General features: G+C 31.5%; 1 protein-coding gene and 1 non-coding gene across 2 annotated transcripts in view; one reads left to right on the top strand and one right to left on the bottom strand.

Annotated features, from left to right (window-relative positions):
- The first annotated feature begins 4,350 nt into the window (after nucleotides 1-4,350).
- LOC122271669 (U4 spliceosomal RNA) lies at nucleotides 4,351-4,495 on the top strand. Its single transcript, XR_006226545.1, has one exon. It is a non-coding gene; the product is annotated as a U4 spliceosomal RNA (small nuclear RNA).
- A 10,330-nt stretch (nucleotides 4,496-14,825) lies between these two features.
- The window catches only part of LOC107450532 (embryonic protein UVS.2), a 9,575-nt gene continuing 5,656 nt past the window's right edge, over nucleotides 14,826-18,744 (bottom strand). Inside the window, exon 3 of the mRNA XM_016066347.3 lies at nucleotides 14,826-16,948. Coding sequence (XP_015921833.1) covers nucleotides 16,743-16,948 — 206 coding nt within the window. The 3' untranslated portion in view covers nucleotides 14,826-16,742. The remainder of the gene's footprint in view (nucleotides 16,949-18,744) is intronic.

The raw sequence follows: 18,744 nt of genomic DNA, 5'->3' as shown, positions 1-18,744 counted from the left end.
TAGACAAATTAATTAATTACTCATTAGATATAATTAATGATATTTGCAAGATAATTGTTTTTAGTTTTCAGTTCTAGAATTAAATTTCAAAAAAACGATTGAAAATAACTTTGACTTACGCGATATTTAAAGCCGTGGTGGCTCAAGGGATAGAGCACTCACCTCCCAATGAGGTATCGGGTTCGAATCCCAACGATGGCAGGGCATAAAATCAGCGCACACCTTGCACCCACCACAGTGCTGACGTAAAATATTCTCAATGTATGGTGGATCATGTGTTAAAGTCCCCTTGCCTTCAAGCAAACGTGGGAGGTTGTCGTTACTTACATGGGAGGCCATGTAAGTCAAATGCGGGTGAGTTCAATGAGATAAGATACCTCCACGAAGGTAAGTTTCTCCCAATATTTGATGCAAGAGTTTTATTTTCTTCTGGATTGGGTTCAAAAATACAAGACTACGGAGTTGAACATCTGTAGTCATGAACTGAGAATTGCGTCTGCTGATCAACAATAGGCATATAATATAAGATGAAATAACAAGAAATTTAAAATATTTAAGAGTATAAATAATAATGCATATTAAAAAAATAAAATTCTAGTAAATATATGTAAGTTTTTCTAGTTTATATATGCAAGCTAGTTTAACTTACTTTCTCCCACGCACAGTAAATGGGCGTCTACGAACTTTATCATATCATGTAGTGTCGTAAAGCCAGTGTGCCTTGGAGAAAGATTTAATAGTTTCCAGTTGATCTGAAAAAAAATTTGAAATGAATTTACTTTTGAGAAGTTAAATTATATATCGTAAATTATTTACCCCCCCCCTTTTTTTTTTTGAAATATTTATGAAATTTAAATCAATAATTAGTCTTAGCCTCTTCCGATTATTATTTTTCACAAATGCGTCGTTTAAATTAATAATAATGCATTTATTTTAAGTCTTATTGTCATCTCGAAAAGAAAAGGAGAGCGTTTTTAAATAATAGCTCCATCTGTTTGGCCCTGCCCTTTGCTTCTTTGAAATATCGTGTTTTATAAATTTAGCCAGAGCCTTGAAGGATCGGATCAGGGGATAGGGATAAACCAGAGTTGAAGATGATTTTATACTCACCAAAACTATCAGTATATAGCAGGGGTGGCCAAGCTCCTTGATAGTCGAGCCATTTTTGAAAATTTGAAATTTTCTAGAGCCGCAATTAAGTACGTATTTAAAAGGTAGGCAAAAAAGTTATGAAATTTTTCTTCTGCAGAAATTATATTTATTGAAAACATATAAATAAAAGTACAAAATATGGGTATTGAATTCAAAAATTAAAAATTAAACACATTCATTTTACTTCTCTTGATAATTCTTTAAAATTTGGTAAATAATTGGTGACAGCACTTCTCAATAATTCTTTGAGATGCTGGTTAGTTAATACTGATCGGTGTGTAGATTTCACGAATTTTAAAGTGGAATAAAATGATTCACATTAGTACGTTGTTCCGAATATTAAAAAAATACGACAAGCAGCCTTTTTTAATTCATGATACTTCGATTCTGGTACAAATTTCCTAATTTAAGTAATCGACGTCAACTTATATTTTAATTGTAGAGCTTGATCTTCCTATTAATTCTAATTCTCCAAATGCTTTTTGGGTCATAATTATACTGGAAATGGAAAACACTCACCTTGAATTACGTTAATTTCAAATGGATTCAGAAAAAAATCACGAGACGATTTAAAATATTTCAATTCTTAAAATCTATTTTGGAATTCCGTCAATGTTCTTTCTAGCTTTTTTATATATTCGTTGAGTTTTTCTTGTTTAATATTGGAACAAATTTTTTTAATTCGAGGAAAGGGACAAAATGTTTTATTTTAAATGTCCTTTAGAAAAAGTTGTAATTTAGTTTGAAAACTAATATACACTGTGAGCGGTCAGATATTGTATTTTGTCTTTCTCCTGCAATTGTAAATTCAGTGTTTGCAAATGTTCCATGACATCACTTAAAAACATTAAATCTTGTAACCACTAGCCATCGTCTAATTCTGAATAGGTTATTTCCTTCTCTTTTAGAAATGCAGTTATTGGATCAAACAAATCTAATACGTTGTAGCAAGATAACCATCTAACAATGCAAAAGAAATTAATGTCATTTGGTCAGTAAGGTTAGTTCTTCGTCCTTTAATTCTTTAACCCCTTGGGGACGGGTGATTCAGAAAAGCATTTGTACAAAATCAGAATCAAGTTGCAATTAAATAAAAAGCGGTAACTTAAATGTAGTCGTTGCTAATTTGACAGACTTACTTTGCTTTTTCTTTAATTACTGTTAGTTTACTCATATATATAATCAATGTTAGTTCAAAGTATAACTAAATAGTTTTAATTTGAACAAAGTAATGGTGAATTAAATAAATNAGGTTATTTCCTTCTCTTTTAGAAATGCAGTTATTGGATCAAACAAATCTAATACGTTGTAGCAAGATAATCATCTAACAATGCAAAAGAAATTAATGTCATTCGGTCAGTAAGGTTAGTTCTTCGTCCTTTAATTCTTTAAGGAAATTTTTGAATTGTCGATGATTTTTTGCATCGGGGCTAATGTAATGTACAATGTGGAACACTGCTTTCATAACATCAGGATATTTTAAATATTTTGTAACGAGATGTTCTCGATGAATTATGCTGTGAATCGGTATGAAATGTGGAATTTGAGAATCATCTCTTAAAATCCCAATGAGACCGATTTTTTTTGCCCAGCATTACCGGAGCTCCCTCAGTTGCAATGCTTACAAGTTTATTAAGAAACAAATCAAAAGTTTTCGTTATGGAATAATGCATTTTTAATATCGTCACCTCGGGTTGATTCTTGAAGTGCTACTAAATCTAATAATTCTTCTTCAACAACGAAGTCAGGTGAAACAAAACGTATGACATTTGCCAATTGCAGAAGATCTGTGATACCAGTTGATTCGTCAAGGAATGACAATAATTTTTTTAAAAATATAATAGCACTAAAATGAAAAGGGAACTCAGATACATTAATCGAGAGCCACAAATAATCCTTCAAAGAGCCGCATGTTGGCCACCCCTGGTATATAGCTACAGATATGTAAAATTACCGTCGCCTATTACTTTTAGCCACTGTTTAAATTCAATTACTGTATTACTTATACTAAAATTTACAAATACACGCTTTCTTGATATTCATCGATGCTATTTGATATTCATTTTTTTTCCCGCCATGTCAAATTTTAAGAGAATAAAAATTATATCAAGCGATCAGAAAATTTACTGTAAAGTGGCAGTTAGATTATTCTACTTCTGTTAAAAATTAAATTGTGTGTAAAATGTACAGTGCAGTTTTTACTACTTTGGAAAAAAGCTAATACAAATAAATACTATTTGACTCATAAAGAACATAAATACTTCAGTTTGTAGCTGAATATCGGCAAAAATTATTTATTGAAAAATACTTCTTTTTTATTACTTCTATTTGAAGCAGTATTTAAATACATGAAAAGAATTATTAAACAATAATGTTACAATAAATTATTAGCTTTACGTGAATCTAAAGTTTTATTTTATATTGTAAATTTCTGTTTAAACAAATCACTTCATGTTTTCCCTCATAAATTCTATACAATGCAATTAAATCATGAAACTATAAAGAAATTAATTTAATTTCACAAAGGTAGCATTTATAAATCTATCAACTCATACGGCATTCCTTTATCACTATCTAATTTAAACATATCCTCTCATGGTATACCATACCTGCCAACTTTCACTCTTTTCGAGAATGGATTTTCAGAGTGGTTGTAAAACAATAAACGAAAAACAATCTGACTCAAAAATATATTTATATTTTGATCCCGTTGAAATTCACTTGCCCAAGGATTATTATGCTTTCATATATTTATTGTAATTATTTACAGGTAGTGGTGGTCAAACTTATTTATAATTATAATTATAATTCAAAAAGTCAATTGGAATAACTTGAGTATTGCTACCACTTTAAATATGAAAATAAAATCTTCGGGAAAATCCGGAAGATTTGTTAGGTGTGGTATACATAATAGATATATTTAAGTGACGAAGTATCTACCACCTTAAATTAAAAAATATATGTAATATATTTATTTTTCTAAGCTGGTCTTAGTGAAGTTTACAATCGAATTACAGCTTTTATTGAAGTATTTGCTAACCATTTTCAATGATGGTAGGTACAACGAGACTTAATAGGTAAGTATTTTTATTATTTGAAACTTTTACGGTCTTGTTGCTTGATTGTACATTGTAACATGCGCAGACTATTTATAAAATGCCGTGTGGAGGCTTTCCGATGTAGAAGGTGATGGTTGTCCGCCTTACAAGCAAAGGCAGTGTCATAGCTTACTGAGGTTTTACCGAGACGTGATTATGGCTAGTTGAAGACTTTTCCCAATAACCCGCCATGTCGATGTGAAAAACCGTCGGCATAGGCAATTTTTTGGGAACCTCTTCGGAGGTTTATTATTTCAAGAGTAAGAATCTTTCTCTTAAGCTTAAGAGTAAGATCTTTGCCCTAAATGCCAACAAAACCAGGCATCACCTGAGCACATCTTGAACTGTTTAGGGCTGGACTGGAACGACAGTCATTCCTCTCCCATTCTGGTTTCGGATTTTCTTAATGTCAACGGATTTATTGATCTGGTCTGATCCCGTCAGACCAGATGGGAATTAGCAACAACAACAAGAGTAAGAATATTATGTAAAGATCTCACTCTACTCTATTATATCTACTCCATACCTACCAACCTTTACGCATTTGGAGTAAAATTTTATTTCTATATTTAAAATGGTAGTAAAATGTATGCTTTTTATGTACTATTCCTTGCATTTATAAAGTTAATTTATTATCTTCATGACCACCACTATATTTTTAAAAAAAATTAAGCATATATATTAATATGTATTAAAATAACGGTAGACCGCCGAAGGATTTTCAAAATACAGTATTTGTCTCTGTTTGAAATTGAAATACAAATTCTACCTTACTAGTACTGGGGAAAATCATCCTCGAAGGGATTATAAGTTGGCAGGTATTTAACTCTATAATAACTTTCATTTTTTTAACTTGAAACCGGTAGCATAATAGCCAACTTTTTTTTATTTACATGAATACTGGGGAAAATCATCCTGGAAGGGATTAGGAGTTGGCAGGTATTCTACTCTATAATAACTTTCATTTTTATAACTTGAAACCGGTAGCATAATAGCCAACTTTTTCTGATTTATATGAATACTGGAGAAAATCATCCTGGAAGGGATTAGAAGTTGGCAGGTATTCTACTCTATAATAACCTTCATTTTTTTTAACTTGAAACCGGCAGCATAATAGCCAACTTTTTCTGATTTATATGAATACTGGGGAAAATCATCCTGGAAGGGATTAGAAGTTGGCAGGTATTCTACTCTATAATAACTTTCATTTTTTTAACTTGAAACCGGTAGCATAATAGCCAACTTTTTTTTATTTATATGAATACTGGAGAAAATCATCCTGGAAGGGATTAGAAGTTCGCAGGCATTCTACTCTATGATAACTTTCATTTTTTTGACTTGAAACCGGTAGCATAATAGCCAACTTTTTTTGATTTATATGAATACTGGGGAAAATCATCCTGGAAGGGATTAGAAGTTGGCAGGTATTCTACTCTATAATAACTTTTATTTTTTTAACTTGAAACCAGTAGCATAATAGCCAACTTTTTCTTATTTATATGAATACTGGGGAAAATCATCCTGGAAGGGATTAGAAGTTGGCAGGTATTCTACTCTATAATAACTTTCATTTTTTTAACTTGAAACCAGTAGCATAATAGCCAACTTTTTCTGATTTATATGAATACTGGGGAAATTCATCCTGGAAGGGATTAGAAGTTAGCAGGTATTCTACTCTATAATAACTTTCATTTTTTTAACTTAAACCAGTAGAATAATAGCCAACTTTTTCTGATTTATATGAATACTGGGGAAAATCATCCTGGAGGGGATTAGAAGTTAGCAGGTATTCTACTCTATAATAACTTTCATTTTTTTAACTTGAAACCGGTAGCAGAATAGCCAACTTTTTCTGATTTATATGAATACTGGGGAAAATCAACCTGGAAGGGATTAGAAGTTGGCAGGTATTCTACTCTATAATAACTTTCATTTTTTTAACTTGAAACCGGTAGCATAATAGCCAACTTGTTTTGATTTATATGAATACTGGGGAAAATCATCCTGGAAGGGATTAGAAGTTCACAGGTATTCTACTCCATAATGACTTTCATTTTTTTAACTTGAAACCGGTAGCATAATAGCCAACTTTTTCTGATTTGTATGAATACTGGGGAAAATCATCCTGGAAGGGATTAGAAGTTAGCAGGTATTCTACTCTATAATAACTTTCATTTTTTTTAACTTGAAACCGGTAGCATAATAGCCAACTTTTTTTGATTTATATGAATACTGGGGAAAATCATCCTCGAATGGATTAGAAGTTGGCAGGTATTCTACTCTATAATAACTTTCATTTTTTAAACTTTAAACCAGTAGCATATTAGCCAACTTTTTCTGATTTATTTGAATACTTACAATGGCAGTAAATTTTATGGTCTCATACTTCATTGATCTCTCGGTCTTGTTTGATTACTTCTCCATCGATTTCAGAAGTATGAAACACGAATTTTGCATTTCCTGCTTTCAGAGAAGAAGTAATTGTTTTTTTTATTGTCTTCTTAATTTAAATACTTATACAATTTTGTAATAAACTGAATGGAATAATTCGGTGGGCCACTACCAGCCCAGGAACAAGTTGAAATCCTAAAAGCCCCTGAAAGTTGAAAGCCCCTGTCTAAAGTTATGAATAGAAAGTAGGCGTTACATTGAATAATATAGCCAAATGTATACACAAACAGCCATAAAAGTAACGCCTACTGTTACTCTCACCTTACTCATTGTGGGGGAACGTTATATAAGTATAATTTTCCTTTTTATCGACAGAGAATTTTTGCCACTGAAATGACCTGTTAAAGAAAAAACCTTGTCAATGAAATGACCTATCTACGAAGTGCTTTCATTACCTTACAGATTAATTGCATACTGCCTTTTTTTCCTTGCAAATTTCACCCTTCATTAACTCCCTACATCAAGAATCATTCAAAATAGTTATTGCAGTTGCTTTTAAGATGCTAATCTACAATACTGCACTTTAAAAATTAATATTAGAAATAAATGTGTTAAATATGACTAGAAAAATAAAATTTGTAAAATACAACTTAAATGTGTAAAATACAATTACAACAACAAATGTAAAATAGGTTTCGTTTTTGCAACGTTATGTGAATAGAAGAGTATGCAATTTTCAAATAAAATGCTTCTTTTCCTACAACTTCAACATACTATAAAGATTTTGCAACAGTCTAGGTTTAAAAAATTTCAACACAAATATACTAAATTACAAAGAAGTGCTAGGGGCATAACGTCTAATCGAAAAATATATAAATATAGTTTCAAAATTACGCATGACGTTGCTTACGAAATAACCTTTTCCATAAATTGTTGACGAAAATAACCCTGTCAACGAAAGAACCTCTTGACGAAATGACTTGTCGAGGAAATAACCCAGTCGACCAAATGACCTAGTCGATGAAATGATCAGTCGATGAAGTGCTATAGATGAAACGGATTGTCGATGAATTGATTGTCGCTGAAATGAATTCGACCCTATTATATATGTATATGTTTAAATTTTTCTACTGTAACAGTAGTCTAAATCATTTTAAATCAAATTTATTTAATAATAAATAAAATGCGATTCTATATAGTTTGCCACCACATTAAAAATAAAAATAAAATCTTCCTGTAAAACTAAAAAAAAAACCTTTCTAAGCGAACAGTTCGCTGGCTTCCTTCATTTCATTTAAAAAATCCTCTCTTCTTGCAGCGTTTGCATACGCTTGTAAAAAGGGGGGAGTGCTGTCATTACGTATGTTTTATGATGACTGGAGGTAGGGCGGTCCTCACATGCCCAGTTCTCGTTCTCATACAAATGATGATTATTGCGAATATTAATCATAATATTTTACCTCTTCAGCTAGCCTTTTTCGTCAGATAAACATAATTTTTAACCCAAGTTCTTATTATTCCTTTCATACCACGAATAAGATTTTATTGCCTAGTCTTATCTTCTAATTTTGAAAAATGCCAAGGATTAGGTTGATTTATTTCATTTCCATACAGAATATACTAATATCAGAACTTTAACCGTACTGTGCTATTATTTTATTCTATTATTTTCTTAAAACTATTTTGTGCAAACAAATTTCCTTTTCATTTGAATCAAACTATAGAATTAAAAAAATTTATTGTTCTAAATCAGCTAGTTTTCTCTAAACTTTAATTTGTCATAAAATTGATTTATACGCTTTTACTTAAACCTTTTGGGGACGGGTAATTCAGAAAAGCATTCGTACAAAAATCAGGATCAGGACGTAATTAAATAAAAAACGGTAACTTAAATGTAGTCGTTCCTAATTTGACAGAATTACTTTGCTTTTACTTTAATTATTGTTAGTTTAATCATATATATAATCAATGTTAATTCAAAGTATAACTAAATAGTTTTATTTTGAACAAAGTAATGGTGAATTAAATAAATCAAACAATTATAACTCCGCCCACAAATAAACTGCTAAAGAAATACTTTGATTACCAGTTTTATCTTTTTACCCTGGTTAATACGGTTTTATGCTGGCACGTATTTGTGACAGTCGGCGCGGAAGGGTTAAGGTCCGGTTCGAAAATTGTCGCCTATACACTTCTTAAGAAAAAATTTAATGTAAATAATAATAAATAATTTTAATTTAATAATAAATTTAAAAATAAACTATTTTAGTATTTAAAATTTTTGTATTTCAATATATCGTAACCACACGTCTTATAATTTATGATTACCAGTAGTCAGGTAATAATATTGCATCATATCTTCAGGTCTGATAACTACAGCGCTCTTTTCAAAATATTTTTTAATGTTGTCAGAGTTGCCACCAACGACTAAAAATGCAAAAAATTACTATTACCTACTTTTCATAGAATTTTTCAGAGATACTTGGTATTGGTGTAAACTCGGTATTTGGCGCGAAAAGTCACCGCCCGTTTGATCTGTACTGAGTAACTCGATATATACTATTGTAAAAGTTTGCTCGACCTCCTTTGAGCTTTTAATCTTCTTTTTTTTTCACTTTTCCTCATGTTCGATGTCTCGGATACTGTGTGATGCTACTTATAATTTTGAAGTTTAAACTTGGCACTTCGCCTTTTTTATCTTTGATGATTGATATTTCAAATGCGGATAAAATGCCCGAAACCTTTCTGGTCAAAGATAAGTGGTGACCCGGACATGATGAAATGAAAAAGAGGAGAAAATGAAAAGCGCAAAGGAGAAAGAACAAACTTTTGACAATAGTATCTCCACACATTTCATTGATATGAATTCAGTTCAGTTCGTTTCAGGTTATTATTATTGCTTTATTGAAATTACATACATTTGCAGGCTTGTGTGCTCAATTTAGGCTTATAAACCTTTGTCAAGTAGAAAGACAGATAGAACAATTCAGAGAAGGACATCACGAAGAATACATCCAGGGTTACGGCGGAGTTCGAACCCGCTACCTCCACGCTTTGCTCAGTGCTTGGCGGGTGATACCGCTCGGCCAGGGAGGTCCCTCGTTTCAGGTTACACTTCAAGATTGGTCTAGAAGCTCACATGTACACTGGAACTTCGGTACTCGAACCTAGTATGTCGTTGATTCCCATGTCGGTGCTTGAACCTACTGTGTTAATTACACCATAAGTTGAATGCTAAAAGTGAGGCCCAAAAGAGAGTGTTTAAGATAAGTAGGTAGGTGCTTAATTTATGTCACACTAGAACTGCACAATGAGCTATTGGCGACGGTTTGAAGGCATGTTTACCTCAATCCGTAATCCGGAGTTTCCTTCTCTTTTGTGTTGGATTCAAAATTGAAGTTGACTGTTAGTGGCTATCACAACTGTTCAACGATTAATATAAAATAAAATAAAACAATACTGATAAAATGTGATTGGAAACAATAATAAGAATTAAGTACGTTGGTATTTACGAGTAAATTGTTAAAATGAGAAATTTATCATAACTGCAATGAATTTCTGGCACATTTCACATTTTTTTGGTGCATGTTCTAGCGTAGCATTATCCCAGAACTAGAACACACTGCCTTCTTATCAGCAAATTAAAATTTATTCTCATTGAATTTCATTTTTATTTTTCTTGTTGTTGATAAACTTATTAATTGGTCCACCTTTACCAAATGATTAACGAATCAAAAACGTTCATTTTTCTACAAGGTTAAAAGAGATGAAACACCATGATTAAAACGGTACTTCTGTAAATTCCCATTTACCAGGAAAGTTGGTGCATATTCCACGTTATTGGAATAAAATCGGCTCATATTATAAATAGTGCATAGGACAGGGGTGGCGAACCTTTATGCACCAACGTGCCATTTTTTCAAAATATTGTTTAATGTGGTCATAGATGTGCCATCAAATAATTTTGACTTTGTGATTATTGAGAAAATAATATTACTAAATACTATCAACTCAAAACTCTTTATTTACTATGGAAAAAAAAAACATTTTGCAGTGTCTCAGTTATAGGCGTAATTCAACTTAAAGTAACCAGTGTGATTTTTGTTATTGCAGATTAGATGACAAATAACTTATATTAGGTTGTAAGATGTTAGTTTAAGCAGGACCATTAACTTTTTTCTCTTTTTGCTCTTTATTGAAGTTATACTTCTTATGCGACTTCCAACAAGGTTGCGTTAAACGTTTAACGCTACATTTTTATTGGCCGGGAAATCACGTGGTAGGATCCAGTTTTCCCTCATTCATTTCCATATTGTTTTGGTTCTCACTAGCATAAAAGTATTGTTTTTCTATAAATAATTTTTCAGTTTGTTTTGATACACATATAATTTAATAGGGTAGTCTTTTTTATTTCAAAATTTAGTGGATAACAATGCGACGGATTTAAGGTTATGTCAAGGTACGTCTCTTGTGAATATCAAATGATTGTTATGTTTTCTCTTTTGAAATTACATTATGACGCATTCACATACATTATTAATACAAATACATTTTCCATGGCGAGACGATGAGGTAACCACAAGCACTTCCACCGGTTCAAGAGGTTCACGAGGGAAAAATGCACAATATTACCGTGATTACAGAGCACGGAAGCGAGCGGAGCAGAGTCGTTGAATAGAACTAGTGATCCTTCTACGACTGCTGATTCTTCTACAATTAACGTCGCAGGTTGCGAAGTTTAACTTCTTCCGCGCGGAGGGACTCCACGCACTATTTTTTTTTAATGTTAGCTTGCTTTGTATGGTTATTAATTGTTTTTTTAAATAACTTATGTTAGGTTGTATGATGTTAGTTTAAGCAGGACTATTATTTTTTTTCTCGTTATTTATTGTCAGCTCGTTTTTTGTGGTTATTAATTGTTTTTTTGGCATTAATTGTTAATTTTTGTCAATTGTTTTCTTTTATTTGTTTTTTGTGAATTTTAATTTAATAGTTAATATGCTTTATAGTGAAATTTGAGATCAGTGGCATGCGCAGAATATTGTGTAGTGTGTCATTTATGGCACGCGTGCCATTGGTTCGCCATCCCTGGCATAGGGAATTAAAACGAAAAATAAATTTTTAAAAACATTTAAAAATGTTTTAGAATAGTTCGGCTTTACCCTGTCCAGCCATCACCTCCTACATAAAAAAGCCTCTACACGGTTTCTTATAAGTAGTCTGCGCAGATTACTTAGAAAGCGAACCATTTGTGCGCAAGAACCCATATTCTATTTTAAAAGTACTCGAGAGAAATTTAACATATAAATTTGAGAATTGAATCTGTAGTGGTTGACAAGTAATTAAAACAAACCAATAATATTCATAAATTAAACAAATGTTTAGACACATATTTGCTACCACTTTCTAATTTTTAATGGATTTTATATTAAACTAGGAGGCTTCGCCCCCTGCTCACCGGCACTCTCGCCAACCCCCGGAACAGCTTTCGCCGTTCATTTCGGATTGCTTCGCAATCCCATGCTCGCTTTGCTCGCTCATTGGATACGGTCTTCACGTCTAGCTTTTGTATACTTTTTTGAACACTGAAGGAAGAAAAAAAAATTGATCTTTTGAAACATCACAAGAAAAAATTCCATTTTTACACTTCAATGGTAACAAAGAGAAGGCCATTGAAAGAAACCGAAAAGCATGTGGTTACTCAAAAAATATAACATTTTCTTTACAAAGAGGAGCCACTTTTCNGAGGTTCCAAACCATGTGTTGTAAAACAATATGAAATAGTACTGAACGCCGGATGTAAAGCATTCGCTTCGATGAAAATAATTTTGTTAGAATGTTTTTGATAATTCGGTGAGAATTCACTCGATTAGACATATGATACTCACTACGTGCTCTTGCTCGCCGAAACCTATCAATTAAAACGTATTAATGTTTTATATAATATAGATTAGCCATATGATGCTCACTACGTGCTCTTGCGCGCCGAATCCTATCAATTAAAAATCAAAACTGTTGCCAATGCGAGAAAAGAAATATCATCGGTTTTATTGATACATACGTATTAGCGTTTTATATAATATAGATGGTTCTTTCACCAATAGGTTTATCTTCATAGTGGTGTCTGATCGGACTACCTACAAAAAACCGTGTGGAGGCTTTCGGTTATAAGAGGCGATGACCCAACCCCCCTTCGAGGAATCCAGGGAATACTGTTGAAGGATCGGTTTAGGCAAGATCCTTAATTCTGTTTTCAAAAAGTCTTTTAAAAATCTCTTCAATTCCTTTGCTCATTTTCTTTTGGTCTCAGTTTCTTTTAATGGTATCAAAGATGAAATTTCTAGGGAAAAATTTAATTCTTAAACCATCATAAACTGGACAGACAGTAAGTATGCGTTCTATATCTTCATATCTCTTACAAACTTTACAGTTTTGGTCTTTTCCGAACTATTTTGACAGATAACTACCCTGGGCTCCATGGCTAGTTAGAAATTGATTGATATAGAAGTTGGAGTAGATTTTAAATATGTATGATTTTAACAACAACAACAAAAAACTAACGAAAAATCTGTAAAAAAATAACAATATAATGGCGGCTAAGACTCCCTAATGGTATTAAAAATCGCTGCAAATAAGTACGGTTGCCAACTTTGGCTTTGGTGAAAATGGTAGACGAGATTTTACAAAAGTACCCTAATGATTCACATATGCTAAATTTGTCATAAAATTATATTTATTAACTTGAACATCATTACACTTTTAGAATACAGACCAAATATCACTTAAAACACTTTATACCAACAAATGTTACAGAGCATGCTATAAATATAAAACTATCATGCTCATAATCCATTTTCAGAAAACAGTTTACTTGGAAATAAAGCATTGAGGAAATAAAACATGCTGCTTGTACTTGTGCTGAGAATATAAATAGAAAGTGGTGTGTGGACTTGAAACAGCTTTTCGATCAACTTTCTAACTTGCCAAGACTAAGCTTTCTCTACGATATTGTTCTAGGCTACATTTCGTATGTATCTTAAGTTAAATTTATATATGATTTGGAGGGTTTATAACTTTGAACAATAGTGACTTTTCAATTTCATTGTTTTCTAGCAAAAATATTATCTCGTGTGTTTTGAAATAATAGTATTTTAAGTCATATTTTCTAGACGGATGTATTAAGAAAAATAAAGGGTAAATAAGAATTATTTAGCCAACATAAACAAGCAATAATCTGTTAAAGTAATTGTGTTTTGAAAAAAGGAAACCAACACCCAGGAAAATCACATATGAAAAAGTTTACAAAAAATACGAGAAATTACATAAAGAACGTTGAAAGTATCTGGAAATAAATGAAGAAATACGTTATACACATATAATGAAACGAAGACACGTGATAACACCTAAAAATAAATGAAACAATCGAGATGTCCAAGCCAGAAGTTGAGCTACATCACGGAATGGAATAAATCCATTTCTATTTGTTGTTCGTTTGCACCATTTCTATTGGGCGATTTATATTCATGAAACACATTTCTACTGGTTGCTATCTGTAACTCATTCTTCATTGATTGATTGCTTGGGGACAGATAAGTGAAGCGTCATCAGCTTAGACATTTCAATGCACGAAAAATAAAACTCCAACTGTTGGATCACGCGCAAACGTCGTAACTCAACTATCCTATTTTTTAGGATTAACTGCTTGTCAAAATTGGTTAAATAATTTTTATCCGTATAGCTTATTATGATAATTATTACTACAAAATTGTTACTCAGTGAATTTTTGATAGATAACTTTTCCTTAAAAAAATTTTTAAAAAAACTTAACATACTATACATCTAAAACTGTTAAATATATTTAAATGTTTAATCGACTGTTTTTGTACATTCTTTTTGAAAAACAAATAAATATAGATACATATCCTCTGAATTTTATTTTATTTCTAAATTAAATTTTTACTTCGTTGAAACGCTTTACTTTATGTCCTTGCAAGCAATAATGCACCATTCATTTTAATCATTTAAAAAAAAATATCTGTAATCCATAAGACGAAATCATTTAATCCAACATTCGCGATCGCAACGCTTGAATATGCTATCTGGGTAGCAGTTTCATATCTTGACCCTCTCCTCCTCTTCTCAGTTGTATAAGAATTTACTACAATATTTTCGCCTTTCTTAATATTTTTTGTATTTAATTGCCACAAATATTTTTTTAATGTAGTTTTCAGTTCCTAACTTAAAAGTTCTTATTCTATTTGAAAATCAAGAGAGAAACTAACGCGCTTCCATCTAATATGACTCTCCACATGCTAATGGTAAAATCATGGAAAATGTTGCCATAGGTAGAGAGTTCTGCTCTACACCACCTGTAGCCCAATTTCGATCGCCAATCGATACACATTATGTTTAGAACAATCATATATTTCAATGCTACGATCTGAAATTATAACTTATTTATATTTTTCAATCAATGCTAGTATATGAAAATTTTCATGTATTTTAAAATTTACGAATGAGCATTTCCGCTGAAAATTGTTAAACACTAGCAAGCATTTTTATGAAAGGATAAAACCTAAAAATTTACTTAACTTTCTCGCAACATTGTAAATAACTACAGAATCATAACTAAGCGCCCATCTTTCATAAAGATGGGCGCTTATCATCAACTCATTTTCATCAACTCATTTTCATTAAGCTTTTTCGCTAAAAACTGTTTAACACTCGCAAGCATTCTTATGAATGTATAAAACCCAAAAGCCTACCAAACTTCTCCACCACATTGTCATAACTACAAAGTCATAACTAAATGCCCATCTTTCATTAAGATTACAACTCATTTTCATTGAGCTTTTTCGCTAAAAAATATTAAACACTCACAAGCATTTTCATGAGAGGATAAAACACAAACGTTTATTTAACTTTCTCGCCATTTAGTAGATAACTACAAAGTCATAACTAAACGCCCATCTTTCATTAAGATTACAACTGATTTTCATTGAGCTTTTTCGCTAAAAATTGCTTAACACTCGCAAGCATTCTTATGAATGTATAAAACCCAAAAGTTTACTTAACTTTCTCGCCGCATTGTAGATAACTACAAAGTCATAACTAAACGCCCATCTTTCATCAAGAATACAATTCATTTTCTTCCCTTCTCGATTTGAATTCCCATCGATTTACCATTAATTCCCACCTTCCCCTATCTCAACCTCAGACATTTGCAATATATCCTCCTCATCGAATCACTTTATTGATTACTCAGCAGCCTCCCAGGTGTATACAAATCCCGTCTTAGTGTGTTTTTTCTCTTTACTTTTTACATCATTTAACGCAATAAATGTAAATGGGAAAAAAAAACTCTATGATGTAAGTGCATTCCAATATTTTTATAAACATTAATTTGTCTCACTTCACTAATTGTTACTCGAAAATCTTCAATGAAAAATTTAAAGTTTTCCGAATAAACAAAACAATTCTTTATTTGTCAAATGATTTAAAATACTTCAAATATTTCCCTTTTCCACAACAATAAATATTACCCAGGTAAGTTATGTTAAATTATGGTGCCGAAATTTCGTAAATTGAAGAAGTTAAGCACTTTTTTAAGGAAGTTATGGTTAATACTCTAACATTTTTTTAACACTTAACTAAAACGTTAGTTAAAACTATTCGATAATAGCGAAATGCACTGCAAAGTATTTGAATTTGTGAGAATTTAACTACATTAATGCGATTACTTCTAATTTCTGTCTGGTACTCTAATTATTGCAAATAAGTGATTATCGGTTGTCGAAATTCATATAACAATAATTCAGTGATTCTTAATGCATGGCAAAACGCTTAAAACAATGCATCGCTGATCAAGACTAATTTCAGTTACTTTACATGTAGTCTCATACAGAACAGATCTACTAAAAATGATTTTGGCGGTCAGTTATGATGTTTGGTTCAGCACTGTTTGCCTTGCTGTCCCTTTCTGTGACCTGGAGGGTAGATGAGGTGTTGTGGCTCATGCAGAAAGAGTTGGACTGTCTTGCTGAGCAGAAGAAATAGGACTGAAATTTTACACCAAGGTTTAGTTGTTTTCGTTATAATGAATCATTCGGTAGTTGGACTGATGGTGGTGGCAATGATTTCAGTGGCGTTATCGGGGGCAGTTGTTTGTACGAGCGTCGTTGATGCTGGTGCATCTGAAGACGAATCGCACATCTCTTGGTGAACATTAAACCGGAAGCCGTCTCTTGTCGTCACGTGGTCACTCTGGAATTCAATAACTAGAGTCGAGTTTAGGAAGCTTGTGTCAACTGAAAAAAAAAGGGAATATTTAAAATTGTTTAATAAAATATAAATTTCAAGAAGGTTTAAATATCTAAGTAAAGAAGAAATAATTCTCATGGAGTTATATAATTTTTTTTTTAATTTTTAATCTTATAAAACAGGATGCCAGGGATATTTTACAAAGTTTAAGGTAAATCAGATTAGAATTCCCTACGAAATAAAAGGTTCCATTAACCCCTTGGGGACGGGTAATTCAGAAAAGCATTCGTACAAAAATGAGGATCAGGACGTAATTAAATAAAAAACGGTAACTTAAATGTAGTCGTTTCTAATTTGACAGACTTACTTTGCTTTTACTTTAATTATTGTTAGTTTAATCATATATATAATCAATGTTAATTCAAAGTATAACTAGTTTTATTTTGAACAAAGTAATGGTGAATTAAATAAATCAAACAATTATAACTCCGTCCACAAATAAACTGCTAAAGAAATACTTTGATTACCAGTTTTATCTTTTTACCCTGATTGATATAGTTTTATGCTGCCACGTATTTCTGACAGTAGGAGCAAAGGGATTACAGAACTGCAAACTTTATCCGGATGAGGAAAAATATTTGTAGTGGTAGTCGTTTAACATACCTGCCAACTTTTAATCCTTTCCATTATTATTTTTCCCAGTGGTATTAAAATGGAATTAAAACTTCAATTTTAAGCAAATAAATACGGTGTATTTGAGAAAACTTAAGTTGACAACCATGATAGTAACGCATATTTATATATGTGTTTAATTTTTGTAACAATAGTGGTGATCAAAATCATTTAAAAATTAAAATTATAAAAGAAAAAATAGTATATATTTACTACCACTTTAAATATGAAAATAAAATCTTCCGGAAGAGTTGGCAGGTATGGTTTAATGTAAGATTCTTGGTTTAGTAAATTCAATCTATAATATTTTTTTTCTCACCACTACTACTAAATAGTTCACAGCCTTATGTGATACCCTACTGTACTACAGGTAAACAGGAATGCTACATATGACTAAAATTGTAAGAAGTGTAAAAATTCAAATCTTTTTTTTTTATTTAATCAGTTTAATTATTCAACCATAGTTACCAAGACTTACATTAAAAACTATTAATATTTACAGTGAAATTAATCTTTACATTCAAAGTTACTGATTTTTATCCTTAGTAGACTTTTGCTTTTTATTAGTCAGCACTTTTCGCATTTTTAGTCGCCTGTGGCATCATTTCTTAAGTCGTGGTGAGACTTTTAAAAAGTTAGTAAAATTTACTGAAAATCTTCAAATATTGTTTGTAGTTCTCTATTAGTTTCTAAAATATTTCGTCGAATTCGGAGCAGTTGGCATCTCTACATTAGACTCGAGGAATCGGAAGTAAAAATGGAAAAATTGAGTTTTTTTTTAAAACTCTTTTCAGGTCAATGGACACGATTTCTCAAAAACTAATCAGTTGATCAAATTAAAATTTTAAGGAAACCGTACATACCTCTTCAAGTAAAGAATGCGTTCGAAAGAAAGATTATTTTACTAAGCCATGCATCGTCTAGTCTAGACTATACAAATTATCAAACTTTTGCATACGACACAGTCAAAAATTATCTTAATTTATTTGATAATGAATAGTCTTGAAAAAGTCTCTTCAACCACTGATTTTCCAAAATCTCAAATTATAATTCAAAATCTATTTTAAATATTTATCTTTTCAATCATGAGTTTTACTAAAGATATACGCAAATCTATCTATCTATCTATCTATCTATCTATCTATCTATCTATCTATCTATCTATCTATCT

This window comes from Parasteatoda tepidariorum, chromosome 9 (genome assembly GCF_043381705.1).
Source record: "Parasteatoda tepidariorum isolate YZ-2023 chromosome 9, CAS_Ptep_4.0, whole genome shotgun sequence".
NCBI lineage: Eukaryota > Metazoa > Arthropoda > Arachnida > Araneae > Theridiidae > Parasteatoda > Parasteatoda tepidariorum.
Note: the sequence above shows the minus strand (reverse complement) of the source record. Positions and strands in the feature narration are given on the sequence as shown.